Source organism: Scleropages formosus, chromosome 9, assembly GCF_900964775.1.
Source record: "Scleropages formosus chromosome 9, fSclFor1.1, whole genome shotgun sequence".
Classification (NCBI taxonomy): domain Eukaryota; kingdom Metazoa; phylum Chordata; class Actinopteri; order Osteoglossiformes; family Osteoglossidae; genus Scleropages; species Scleropages formosus.
The window spans coordinates 29,830,129-29,843,967 of record NC_041814.1 but is presented as its reverse complement, the minus strand read 5'-3'; the positions used below and the strand labels follow the sequence as shown (position 1 = coordinate 29,843,967).

The window sequence follows — 13,839 nt, the reverse complement described above, 5'->3', positions numbered from 1 at the left end:
CTGTGTTTAAAAAAGCATCAACCAAACATGAGCTGTTCCTGCATTCATTATCAACATCCAGATGACCGATGTAGGGCTACAGTGGTCCAGAGTCTATCCCAGGGGCACAGGGCGAAGAGCGTACACCCTGGGAGGGACACCAGTCCATCACAGAGACAAGGCCGCATTCGAACCTCCTTCAAATCCCACAGCCCGGGAGCTGTGAGGCACCAGTGCTGCCCGCTGTGCCGCCCTGCCTCCGCAGACATTGCACTGTATGTACTGTCTGTAAATGTTACCGTAGTTATGGTGACTGGATCCATGGAAGGGTTTCACTGAGTTTCATTTTAATATTAGAAATGACATCTTTAGTGTTTTTAAGTGATCTTACATAATTCCCCAGGGTCAGGAACTTACATCCCACTGTTCCCCACTGAAGTTTATAACCCTTTTTTTCTCGATGCATTTGGAAGATGTGTTTAACTCCGCACTGTGGATACAGACAGTCCATAAAGGCAATTAATCACATCACAGTGTCTGATTTAGCTGTTTATACAGCCAGGCAATTTTTACCATATCAGTTCAGGGTAAGAACCTTGATTAGAGCTATAACAGCAGCAGGTAGGATTCAAACCCATGTCTTTCAATCCCCAGGTGAGTGCTCTAATCACTATGCCATCAGCTTCCCAATAGCATCAGTTGTATAAACATGACTCTATCAGGTTATTAAGCGAAATAATAATAATCATAATAATAATAGTAATAAAACAGTTTTTCAGCACCAACCCAGCCCCACCCTAAGCCTTTTCATTAAGGCCCTCCCAAGTGCCGCCTACCTTGTAGAGACACTTTTCTCCACCCATGGCACAGCTGGCTATGGTCGCCCACTTCTTAATCTGAGAAACCAGGGCCTCGTACACCTCCCTGCAGGGGATCCCAAAGTACCTGCCGAGGGAAAGGCAGCGATGAAAGTTCCCCTGCCGGAAGGTTGCAGGTTCCAGTTACACCAGTATCTAGAGATGTACAGATGGGGAGTTACGGTGTGACTGTCAAGACCCCTCAGGATTTGCAGAGGAATTATAGGAATTATAACATTTTGCTGGGAATTACTGCCACCTAGTGGACAGAAGTAGCGCAGCAAGATCCCTCCCAGTTCAGCGCCGCAGCACCAGTTCTCCCACTTTCATGCATGTAGAGAACTGGTGTAACAGTAAAAGTTTTAAACCCCAAATAATTCTACTGAAAATCCCGATATTTATTTTTAAAAGGGTCACTAATTACACCTATATATTTAATCCTGCTGAAGTTTCTACTTCTGTGCTCATACTACTTACTGTAGACGTGTACAAACACAACAGCCTTGTTAGTAACTGTATTGAGATTAGTAGCACTTTCTTCAGATTTTCTCAGTTTATACTTAGTCTGAGAGTTTAACATTGTTCCGTCACATTAAATGTGTCTGAATGAGCATCGAATTCTTTCTACGTACACTAATAATAATTAACAGAGCCTAACCCAGCAACACAGGCCGCAAGGCTAGGAGAGACACCCAGGACGGGCCGCCAGTCCGTCGCAAGGCACCCCAAGCGGGACTCGAACCCCAGACCCACTAGAGAGCAGGACCTGGTCAAACCCACTGCACCACCAAGCCCCCCATAATAATAATAAGAAGAAGAATTTTTAAAAAGAGGGTTTTAAGTAGAGCAGTACTGTTGTCATATCAATAGTCTATTGCCAGTTGAAATGCAACCCCCCTCAAACTCACGGGTAAGGCAACAATAACAACCAAATAACACTGAAAGAATATTCAGGAAAGGTTAGCAAAAAAAAAAAGGGGGAAAAAGGAAACATCAGCCCTAGACCTTTTCTGATTAAGCTAAATAATAAATCTGGAACAGTAATAAAACTTGTATTGGGAATCCTCCAGCTCCTCGATGGACGAACCCAGTAGGGACTGGAATGTTTGTAACTCATTTTGTCTGTAACTGGAAGGTAACTTTTAGCCCTGAAAAAGCTGAATGAAACACATGTCCCTCAACTCATTATAGACATTAATTGTTACTATAATTAATAAATTGCCAGTTCCACATGCTCATGCTGTTCAGGTGCACTTTACTGCCACCTATAGGCTCGGAAGGTAAACCCAGGTCATATAGAAGTAACAGTGCTGCCACCTTCCACTCAAAGGACATGGGCTCGCAACCCACCACGGTACCCTTTGTCAAGATGTTTATTCTGAAATGATACAATAAAAGTTACCCTGCGTTATAAATAACTGACCGGGAATGTACGCAGAGTGTGTGGGGGGGTGAGGGTTACAGAGTTTGGTGACCATTGGTAACCCCAACCCAAACTAAAAAAGAATCAGCTACATAAGTATTAAACTTAGAAAAGTAATAGATACAGTTTATATCTTCAAATGTTTATAACTAGACTGTTTGCAACTTGAGGAGCCAGCGTCTGTAAGTGTTGGAACCTTCTAGAATGAGCGCATGTTCAATGGTCACATATGAAATGTCAGACTGAGTGGAAAAGAATCCCCCACAATACAATGGGCTGTGCTTTGATACCCTGTGGTGGAACAGTCACTCTGTGCTGAGCTGCCCTACATCCCACAGCTACACTGCTAGAGGAGAACGGACAGATCAGGACACATGAGAGCACAGACCATGCGACCGGAAGCGTCCAATGAGACGAGAGCGTGGCGGGTTAGTGCACGGCTACCGCGCTTATTGGAATCATCCGGATCGCGTGCTTCGGACACGAAAGCTCATCTCAGGGACGAAAACAAACATCTGAGCGATTAACCAATTAGTGTGACCAATAAAAGAACACACCTACAGACCATAACATACTTATTATAATAATAATAATTAACATTCAAACTGCACTAACTGTTCTCATTCAAGGCTGAAACTTACCTGGGATTAGAACCCCTGACAACCTGGGCCAGAGCAGACCTCCAGCCACAATGTATACATTTTCATAATCAACAGCCCTCAGAGTTTTCTTCAAACTGACATACAACTCGGAGAACAAACCCAAAGGTGTCAGGTTCGAATCCCACCTCCTGCTGTAGTACCTTTGATCAAGGCACTTACCCTGAATCACACACACACACACACACACACACATTGTCTGAACCCACTTATCCCATGTGGGGTTGCGGCGAACCGGAGCCTAACCCGGCAACACAGGGCATAAGGCTGGAGGGGACACACCGAGGACGGGACACCAGTCCGTTACAGAGAGAGCAGGACCCGGTCAAACCTGCTGCGCCACTGCACCCCCCATACCCTGAATCACACACACACATTTTCTGAACCGCTTGTCCCATACTCTCTACCCTGAATCAATACAGTAAAATTACCCTGTTGTACAAATGGGTAAATGACCATAAGCAGCTCAACATTGCAACTTCACCACTGAGGAGAGAGCTTTTATTTCAATTTTATTCATCTTTTATCTGACACATTGACTTACAATACTGGTGCTTTTTATACTGTATTATACACACTGATTTACCCATTTATAGAGCTGGTAAATTCTGCTGTATCAGTTTAGGGTAAGGACCTTGATCCTGTTTACTACAGTGGAAGCAGGGACTCAAATGATGTTCCTTCAAGACTAAAGTGGCAGCACTAACCACTGCGCCACCTGCTGGCCAAAGTTTCACCTGAAAACTGCTCGACACACAACACACTTACAGCACTGCAAACAGGGTAAGTTACTGTTACTAACAGCCCATATCAGGGTGCCTGCCAGGTTTAGACTCAAAACAATGAAGTCATTGATTTTTTCCTTATAACTGGGCAGAAAGTTACACTTTTAAGCTCCAAGCATGCGGTGGCACCCGCCCAACAGCACAAGGAAACAGCAGAACTTTGCAGTAAGTGCAGTCCCACTGAACGTACAAACAGGGCTACATAAGTACCGTACATTGTTGTAATCCAGTTATTTTTAGAACAACACACTAAACAGGCCAGTCGAACCCTTGCTTGTCATACAAACACTGTGCTATTGGAGAACATGTCAAACCAGCACAGTCTGACATCTCCAGCTTCTCCAACCAAGAGGAGCACCATTCACCCAAACTCTAAACCATAAACCCTAACCTTTCACGCTAACCCTAAACCTCAAACCCTAACCCCTAAACCATTACCCTGAACCTAAACCTTGACCCACATCCTACTCTAACCCCAAGTCTAGCTCATACCCTAACCCTAACCCATTGACATAAACACATGCATTCTGTGTATACACTCGGTGACGCACCAATCCACCTTGCACTGCGCGTGGAGGGGTCCCGCAGTGGCCAGTGCCACCACAAACACCAGCAGCGATGCGGAGATCAGCGCTCTTTTGAGCGGCATGGCCCTGTCCTCGCGTGGCTGTCGGCTCGGCTTTCCTTTCCTCTCACTGGCTCTGCAGACTGGAGCCGAGCTGTGCCCGCTGCCCCTTTTGTGTGTGTGCGTGTGTGTGTGTGCGTGAGTCACAGGACTGTCATGTGTACCACTACAAAAAAAGCAGCAGTAAACTAATTAGTGCAGATCAAGGGGCTTCTACTGAGACCCAGAGGACATTCTGCCCCCTAGATGACGTTTTCATAACTGCAAAATTATGTACAATGAGCACATAGAGTACAGTACAGTACAGGAACTACAGTAATTCCTTCTTATACTGAGTACTGTGAAAAGCTTCTCTGGATGGAAATTTCGTGAAAATTTGTGTGGGTTAGAACATATTTTCATTTCTTGCACTGATTTTAGATTAAACTGATGTGTCTTGTTGCTTTCACTTAACTTAATAAAGTTATGGGGGAGAATAATATTTGATTAAGATATAATTATTTTCCCCATGTTTCATATTATGGGGGGCATGTTGGTGCAGTGGGTTGGCCCGGGTCCTGCTCTCCAGTGGGTCTGGGGTTTGAGTCCCGCTTGGGGTGCCTTGTGGCGGGCTGGCGTCCCGTCCTGGGTGTGTCTCCTACGCCCTGTGTTACCGGGTAGGCTCTGGTTCCCCGCAACCCCGTATGGGACAAGCGGTTCCGAAAATGTGTGTGTGTGTGTGTGTGTGTGTGTGTGTGTGTTTCATATTATTTAATTTTAATGACAGAAGCACTAGGCTGGGCAGTATTGGTTCAGGGTGTGACTTAAAATGTTATCTGAGTCACATGTGCGCTTATTCAACTTTAATTTCTTTAATAAGTGAAGATCAAAAGACAAGCACCTGATGAGGACAGTGTGCCCCCAATCCCCAACAGACACACACACGCACAACCCCTCATTTGCGAACGTTTTCGTATAAGAACGTTTTCCCCGCAGATACGTCGCACGACCCACAGAGGGAGGCGCTTAACTCCACATTTAAAGCTACAGAGCAGAGAAATAAGTCTTATTACTAGCCTAGGGACTAGCCTTAAATCGAGGACCATAAGGCAATCATAAAAGTGCTTTTACTGTATAAATTGCCTTGAAATAAATTTATTTGAGTTTAGAAGATTATGGTTTGGGGGAAGCGCATGATAAAAAATGTTTTGTTTTGTCTTTTCGTTTTCCTCTCAGAGATTGCTTAGGAACGTGTATCTTAGCGGTATTATTTTGATAAGATCTTACAATACAGACAGTACAGACACTGACAATACAGTGCGCTTTTTCACCAGCGAACGTCCTGTTTTAATTATCATATTTACAGATGCATTTAATCTCCCCCTCCCCCTCCAGCCTTGCGCCCTGTGTTGCCGGGTAAGGCTCCGGTTCCCCGCGACCCCGTATGGGACAAGCGGTTCAGAAAGTGTGTGTGTGTATTAAATCTCTATTTATTTTCATTCCCAAAGAAACCTAGCATATGTGAGGACGTGTACCTACGGGGCGTTCCGGGAAAGGCGGGGCTCCGAAGCGAATTGCCTTCTCCGATTGGCGGAGCGGGCGAGTGAGCCCACCCCCTTCCCAATCCCATTGGAGGAACTCCGGGTAGGTGGGGACCAAACGACAATGAGGCGGCACTTTACTTTTTCTTTGCTTTTTTCATTTGGTCAACGTGTGTCCGGCAAGTGCCAAAAACTGTAAAATAATCGTGATTGCCGTCGGCGGCCGGTTCTCTTCCAAGGAAGGTTTTCTTTCTTTCTTTTTTTTTTATAACCGCTTTAATCCGCGTGGGATTGCGGTCCGTGTCCTTGGGAGCCGCTCGGATGATCGGACAGTATTACAGTAAGTTTGATTCGCTCGTAAATGGAAATCGCGGTTGTCAAAATAAATTATGTATGCGCACATTTTTCGCATTTTGCGCTTGAACCGAAACTGCGGCGCCGCGTGTGATGTAAGTAAACACTTTATTGTTACGACGATGTTACTACAAGGTAAAAGTGCCAAAGCCTTTGGCTTACTTACTGTTTCTGTCCATTTGCCGAACAAAGAATCATGTGTTTCTAATATTTATAATTATACAGCCATCTGATCTTTTGATTTGTTTAAGAAACGTAATTTTTTACATTTAAATGAATTATTATGATTGACTGATTCATTTTTATTGCTCTTTTTTTTCTCTCCTTTTACGAATGGGCATCTTCAGACAGCCGTGCGTGACGTTGTTGTCGCGTTTACTGAGTACTGCGGTGTCCATGGGATCCGAACCCAGTGATGTCATGTGAATTTCCCAAGTCGTGCGTGGTTAGTTAGGGGTTAGCGATCCGGTCTGTAATTGGTTTTAGGGCTCAGTGCGCCTCGTGATAACCTCCAAATCCAGAGATGATTAATTCGTTGGTTGCACTTTCCACATCCTTTACATTCCAACAGTGTGTGTGTGTGTGTGTGTGCGCTTGCATGTCTTTAGCCATTTGTTACAGGAGTCTGTTTTGCAAGCTGTCCCACTTGGCTGCACATGGATTTAGACCCAGAGGATGTGCCACAGGTGACGGAGGGCCACGGTGGCGCCGAGCGGTACGAACTGTCCAAGACCAGTCCAGAGGTCCAGCCGTCCACACCCACCCTGGTACCTTCACCCTTTTTTCAGACAGCAGGTGGCATAGGTTAGTGGTTCCCAGTCAGAAGGTCCTGGGTTCTGATCCTCAGAGTATTGTACTTACCCTAAATCGGTGGTGAAAATACCCTGCTCTATAAATGGGTGGATCCATTAAGGTTAATTATTCCATACTGTAAATTACCATGGGCAAAGGTGTCCAGCGAATTAATAATAAGAAGCAAGCGGTACAGTCGTGGGCAAAAGGTGGACAGGTTGCCTCGCTTTCTGTGAAACCCTCTTTAACCTCAAATTTCATAAGTAAAATGAAGGACAAATTGGAAAGAAAACAGATAAAAGTGGCACCTTATTATTAATAAGATCCATTTATACAACTGGCTACTCTTATTGTAGTACTTCAAGGTAAGTATCTTGATCAAGTTTCTTACAGCAGGAGCAGGGAGTGGTTTTGGAATCTTGGAATCAACAGCCTTCTGGTTACAAGTCCATGTCCACATGCGGAGTGTGTTTAGGGTCACAGCCCTGCCCTTAACCACATTCCCTCGTAGGGTGTGCCCTTTCCTCTCGGCTTCCTTTCTCCTTTCAGAGAGAGGGGCAAAAAGGGGGAAAAGCTGCAGTTTCCAAAGATAACCTGTTGGAGATGTAGCCCCCCCATTTCTCAGGTGGGTGTATTTTGACAGACATCAAAAAGAGAAAATTAATGTATTTCATGCAGAAAATGTAATGTTTCATTATCTCCACCTGGGTGGAGGGAAACAGATATTAAAGGGCTATGCATCCTGTGATACACCTGCGCAAACCTGTCATCTTATAAATAAGCTAAATAAAGGGTAGTGGATATAGTAATAATAATGATAATAATAATAATAACAAATCTGGATTTTTCCAGAACATTAATAAAAACACAAGGTGTTTTTCCCTTTTTTTCTTAAACTGACAATGTCGATGGTCCTGAGGAGGGCGATGGAGATCCCCCACGTTGGTGTAGATCAGTGCAGCTGGAAGCCGCTCTCCTGACTCAGGGCCAGTCAACTCACTACGGTCTTATTTTTTTAACATCTGTACCATATTGTGCTCAATTTCACTAAGCAGCGTGGTGTAATACAGTAAAAGATGGTATGGAAACAAACTATGTGGCAGGTGCAGTTGCAGCCTGAGATAATTGTGATCAACTGTTGATGTAATTGTGTTACTTTTATTGAGATTTGGTGATATTTTAGCATAAGGGATGAAGAAAAACTTTTCCCATTGAAACTAATTGTAACAATGTCTGAATTGTGAAAATTTGCACCACAAAGAGTTTATTGACTTTAAGTTTGATTGAACAGCAAAATTTTTTGGCAAAATGAAAATATACTAAATTATATTACATGTTTAAAAATAACGATGCACATATTAAGCCCAGATGTGTTATATATGCTGTAGAATATATGTATATATATTTAGAGTAGTGGTTTTGGGCTGTCGCCTTGGTGCCTGAAGGTTGTTGGTTCCAATCTCGGCTGCTACTGTACTGTCAAACTTTCACATTTCAGTTTGTTCTTTTATGTGACTCTTTTCTCCCAGACAGCTTACAATGTTAAGATACTTATTCACCTGTTTATGCTGCAGGGAGATTTTTACCGGAGCAGTTCAGAGTAAAGTACCTTAATCGAGGATACTACAGCAGGGGTTGGGATTCGAACCTGTGACCTCCAAAGTTTTTTTTTTTTTTTTTATTGAGCTGTACACCTCTTTGGAAAAAGACTTCTGCTGAACAGGTGTATGTGTAAGACACCAGCTGTAACCACATTGCCACCTGCTGGCCTAATTAGTTACCTGAACTGAGGTGTTCACCTGGAATGAACAGTAAAAAGTACCCTGCTGTATAAATGGGTAAATCAGTGTAAGTAGCTTTTGTATAGGAATCTGAACATTGTACATTTATTCATTTAGCTGACACTTTTTCATCAAAGCAACTTACACTGTTAAGGTCACAATTATTACATGCTTACAATCATTTACCCATTTACACAGTTGGGCAATTTAGAGTAAGTACCTTACTCAAGTGTACTACAGCCAGAGGTGGTGCTTGAACCTGCAACCTTTGGGACAAAAGGCAATAGTTCTAACCACTATGCTACCAGTTGTACATTGTAAATTATTTTGGATAAAAATGTCACAATTTATTTCAGACTGACAGACGTTAAGTCTGTTCTGGAACACTCTCCCTGCTGAGTGTGTGTGTGTGTGTGTGTGTGTGTGTGTGTGTGTGTGTGTGTGTGTGTGTGTGTGTGTGTGTGTGTGTGTGTGTGTCAGTCATTGCTGATTCCTGCCTCTCTCCCCAACCCTCCCCCATCCTCCCCACCCCTCTCCGCCCTTTCCAGGCCCCCGAAGAACACGAACCAGCCGTGTCACGCGGGGGCATGCAGCGCCCCCTGGCCCTGGAGACCTTTGAGTTCCCTCCCAGTGTCCAGCTGGAAACGATGCCCCTCTTCCCGCAGTGGCGCCTGCCCCTGAAACTCGTTGCTGCCCTGCTGGCCGTCACCTTCCTGTACACCCTGCTGCGAGACGTGGTGCAGCCCGGCATCTCCGGAAGCTGGAGGGACCTGTACAAGATGCCCGTCCTGGTGGTGAACAAGGCGCTGCCCTGGACCTCCATCACCCTGCTGGCTCTGGTCTACCTGCCTGGACAGGTGGCGGCTGTGCTTCAGCTGCACCGAGGTTTGGGGGGGACTCACACGCACATACGCACACTCACAAACACGCTACTAAGATCGCGACACACTCATTTATAAACGAGTGCACCATTCTCGGGACCTGGTCTCCTGCCTCAAATATCCTGAGCTGCGGGTTTGGACTTGGGTTCAAATCCGACTGAGTCTGTGTGGAGTTTACAGACTTTCGTCGTGTTCATGTGGGTTTCTTCCCGCAGTCTGAAGACATGTGGTTCAGGTGAACTGGTCACTATACATTAAACTGCCTCTGTGTGTGTGTGTGTGTGTGTGTGTGTGTGTTACATTACTCTCCTGTATAAATGTGTGAATAATTATAGGGAGTTTAGTGCAGTTTGTCTAGCATTGAAGGAACCTTGAATAAATGTGTCAGCCAAATACTGCTACTGCTGCTATTATCATTATTATTAAGGAAAATCTGTTCCGGGTCAGTTCCTTGATTAAGAGAACTACAGCAGAAGTGGGATTTAAGGCAAGGACCTTCAAGTTGCAAGGTGACAGCTCTGACCGCTACACCACCTGCTTGCCCGCAAGGTTGAATGACAGGTAGCACGGTGGAGGTCTTTGCGAAGTCATAGAGCTCCTGTGACATTCAAAGATTCATAAGAGATTCTGCTTTAGTATAAACAGCCTATTGACAACAACAGCCGTATTAACAGTAAAAGAGGGGACCACAGAATGCGTCCTGCTACCTTTGAGGCCCACACAGAAATCGCTGTCATAAAAATTCCACTGTCTGTTTAAGAAACTAAGTGCCTGCCGGAGGTCAGGAAGATGTGCCCTCTGTGTCGCAGGTACGAAGTACAGCCGCTTTCCGGCCTGGCTTGAGCGGTGGCTCTGTATGCGGAAGCAACTTGGCCTACTCTCCTTCCTGCTGAGCGCCCTGCATGCCTTCTACAGCGTCTGCTACCCAATGAGGCGCTCCTACAGATACAAGCTGCTCAACTGGGCCTATCAGCAGGTGAGCAGTTCTCTACAGGGGAGGGGCATCTTAGCAGGGGTGGAGCTTACCATCAGGGCAGGAGTTTTCAAATAGGGGTGGAGCCTAGGAACAGGGGAGGGGCTGAGGACTGCAGTAAGGTTCATCAAACATGTCAGCAAGGGAGGAGCTTATAATCTAGGTGGAGCCTATGAAAAGAAAAAGAGCTTACCAACAGGAATAGGTCGGGTGGGGTTGATATGGGTGGGGCCTATAAACAGGGGAGAGGCTTGTAATTAGGGGAGGAGCCTACAAGCAGGAGAGGAATTAACCATGGTGGGGCCTATCAACAGGGGTGGGACCTCAGCAAGGGAGGGACTTGTGAGCAGGGGAGTGGTCTACCAAAAGAGGAGGGGCTTGTTAACAGAGAATATGTGTAATATAGGGGAGAGTGATCAGGGGAGGGGCCTAGTACAGGAGTTTACCAGCAGGGGTGGGGCTTCCTCACTAGGGGAGGAGCCTACCAATAGAGGTGGAGCTTGCCAGCAGGGTAGGAAAGCTTATTGACAAAGGTGGGGCCTACTGATAGGGGTGGAGCTTATTAGCAGGACAACATCTTATAGGATGGGCCTGAACAGAGGAGGAGCTTATCACAAAGGGGTGGGGCCTATCAGCCAGGAAAAAAGTTATGGATGCATCACACTTTAAACTAGGTTTCTTCAGTTTTTTCAGCGTGGAGCAGGGCTGTGATCGGCGTTAATCAGGCCACTTCCCGACGCCATGTAGGTGCAACAGAACAGATCGGACGCCTGGGTGGAGGATGACGTTTGGCGCATGGAGATCTACATCTCACTGGGTATCCTGGGTTTGGCTGCCCTCGCCATGGTGGCCGTCTCCTCCGTACCTTCGGTCAGCAGCGCCCTTTCCTGGCGGGAGTTTCAGTGCATCCAGGTGAAGTCCCCCTAAGAGGTGGTGCTACTGAGGCGATTGGCACTGGTTTCTCTAACAGGCCGCTCAGAAGGAAAGTGCTCTGGGCTCGTTTCATTGTGTCTGGCCAATCAGTTCAGGGTCGGCACCCAACTACAGGGCCTCCACATTTACTTTAATGGAGCCAAATAATTTTCGTTATTAGCATTTCATTAGCTCCACCCCTAACATCTCTGACTGTGCCCTGCAGAGGAGTCTGGGATACGGCGCCTTGCTGCTCTGCACCGCCCACGCACTCGTCTATGGCTGGAGGAAGTGGGCGGAGCCCAGGAGCTACGTGTGGTACACTCCACCCTCCTTCATTCTGGCTTCCGCCCTCCCCGCGGTGGTGCTGCTGGGAAAGGCCACCCTGCTCCTGCCGTGCCTGAATCGGAAGCTGGCACGGATCCAGCGAGGCTGGGAATTGACTTGCACGTCCTCACGCCTGCACAAGCGGGGAGGGGTCTAGAAGAAATAAAACAAAAAACATCCCTCCAGGTGTTCGGAACAAATGTTTTTTTACCCCATTATTCATACTTTGATGCTGGGTTGAAATATTGATCACTGTGGGAATTTGAAGTGAGGTTTAACCTGTGAAAGTTTTCCACCTACAGGACAGCAAAGTGAAGCATCATTAATGCTGCGGAGATCACAGTATGGTGCATGTGCAGTAAAGTACTCCCGCAGCATGGTATCCCTACAGTTGTATGGTACACCCGGAGCTATTATGATCCTGGAGTACAGTCTTTTACCTCCTGATAAGGTAAATCTGGGTATCCTCTGGCTCTTCCACCCCAAACTCACTTTTACCCATACGCCACAGTCAGTAAAAGTTTAGTACACTGATGTCATTCAGTTTATTTGCAGATTGAGGTCTGTAACAGTTTCAGATATAGCGATAAAAAAATGACTTTTAACATTCTTTTTGCACAGTTAAGACCAGTTTGATCGATTTGAAGAGCTTGCTGTTGAAGATCTGTTTTTTCTAATATAATAAATAAATAAATAAATAAACACTGTTTTTAATTTAAAATGGCACTAAATGAAAACGTGGTGACCGTAAAATCTGATTTTATGCCGACTGCTGTCTGATTCGGCCCACGATGAGCTGCACTCAGGAACACCAGACGTGAGGTGTAAACGCTGTGGAAGTGAGTTGAATAAGGTGGTCCCACACTCTTCTTTGCGCTCACTTTACTGCTTTCTATTGGCTGGAGAGCTAAACAGGCCTCGTTTGCACCACTGAAGGCAGAAACTGTAATAAATAAATAAATAAAAAAATAAATAAATACAGAATAATTGAATAAAATGCCACCAAAATTAATAATAAATTACAGTTTAAGGTGGGAAGTAAACCTTGGCCCTTTGAGTGGTGAGGAGGAAGCATGAACCTCTGTGTCACCTGCTGGCCCATTTTCCATCAGAAAATTCAGCTCTGAATGAGTAAGAGGGTGGCCGGAAAACATGGTAAATTCGGTGAAATGTGTACTTTCTACAGTGTTTCGTGCAGCAGCCTGTTTGTTTTAGAGGAATCCAGCCCCATTGAACTGAGAAGGTGCTTTTTTATCTGGCTGGAGTCCATATATGGTGCAATGGGGTACATGGTTGGGGTGGGGATATACCACGGTACCGTGCCGTTAAATGGATCCCTCTCAGTCCAGAGATGAAAAGGCCTTTTTGTTTTGGATGAATGATCCATTTAATTTTTCATTTGTAGACAAATGAATCGGCTACGAGTCAGGAATACTGACACCCCCCACCCCATAAGCATGTTTTGTTATCAGCTGGTCAGTTTAGAAAAAATGCCTCTGTTGTGAATATTTTTGTGCTAAATTATGTAAAGTTATGTAAAGAGGATTGTGGGATTTTTAAAACGTTATGTGAAGAGATGCAAATTAATGCTCTGAGTTGGACTCAGACTTTCCTGCATGAAATTTACAATAAATTCCCTACTTGAGACATCTGCTAGGGTCCATTGTTTAAATTATTATTATTATTATTATTATTATTATTGTTATGTTCAACTACTGTGTATCAATAAAATCTTTTGAACTGTATTCATCAGGACAAACTCTGAGTGTAGCTTTTACCTTGTTTCTTTGAATGTCTCACACACACACACACACACACACACACACACACTTCACTTTGGCTCACGCTCACACTCTTCTGTTATTTCTCATGTTTTCCTTACATTCTACAGAACTGGTCGTCTGACCTCGGACTGGACGACCGCTCTTTTTACCTGATGTATGTAAAAAGTCAGTAGTTGTTGCTCCTCAC

At 45.1% G+C, this 13,839-nt stretch overlaps 1 protein-coding gene across 1 annotated transcript; it reads left to right on the top strand.

The window, feature by feature from the left end:
• Window positions 1-6,028: 6,028 nt before the first annotated feature.
• LOC108918790 (STEAP family member 1B-like) lies at window positions 6,029-13,336 on the top strand. Its single transcript, XM_018726340.2, has 6 exons — window positions 6,029-6,188; window positions 6,811-6,969; window positions 9,324-9,660; window positions 10,466-10,632; window positions 11,377-11,541; window positions 11,768-13,336. Exons 2-6 carry the CDS (start codon window positions 6,859-6,861, stop codon window positions 12,023-12,025), a joined length of 1,038 nt encoding a protein of 345 aa, XP_018581856.2. The 5' UTR covers window positions 6,029-6,188; window positions 6,811-6,858; the 3' UTR covers window positions 12,026-13,336.
• The last annotated feature ends 503 nt before the right edge of the window (window positions 13,337-13,839 follow it).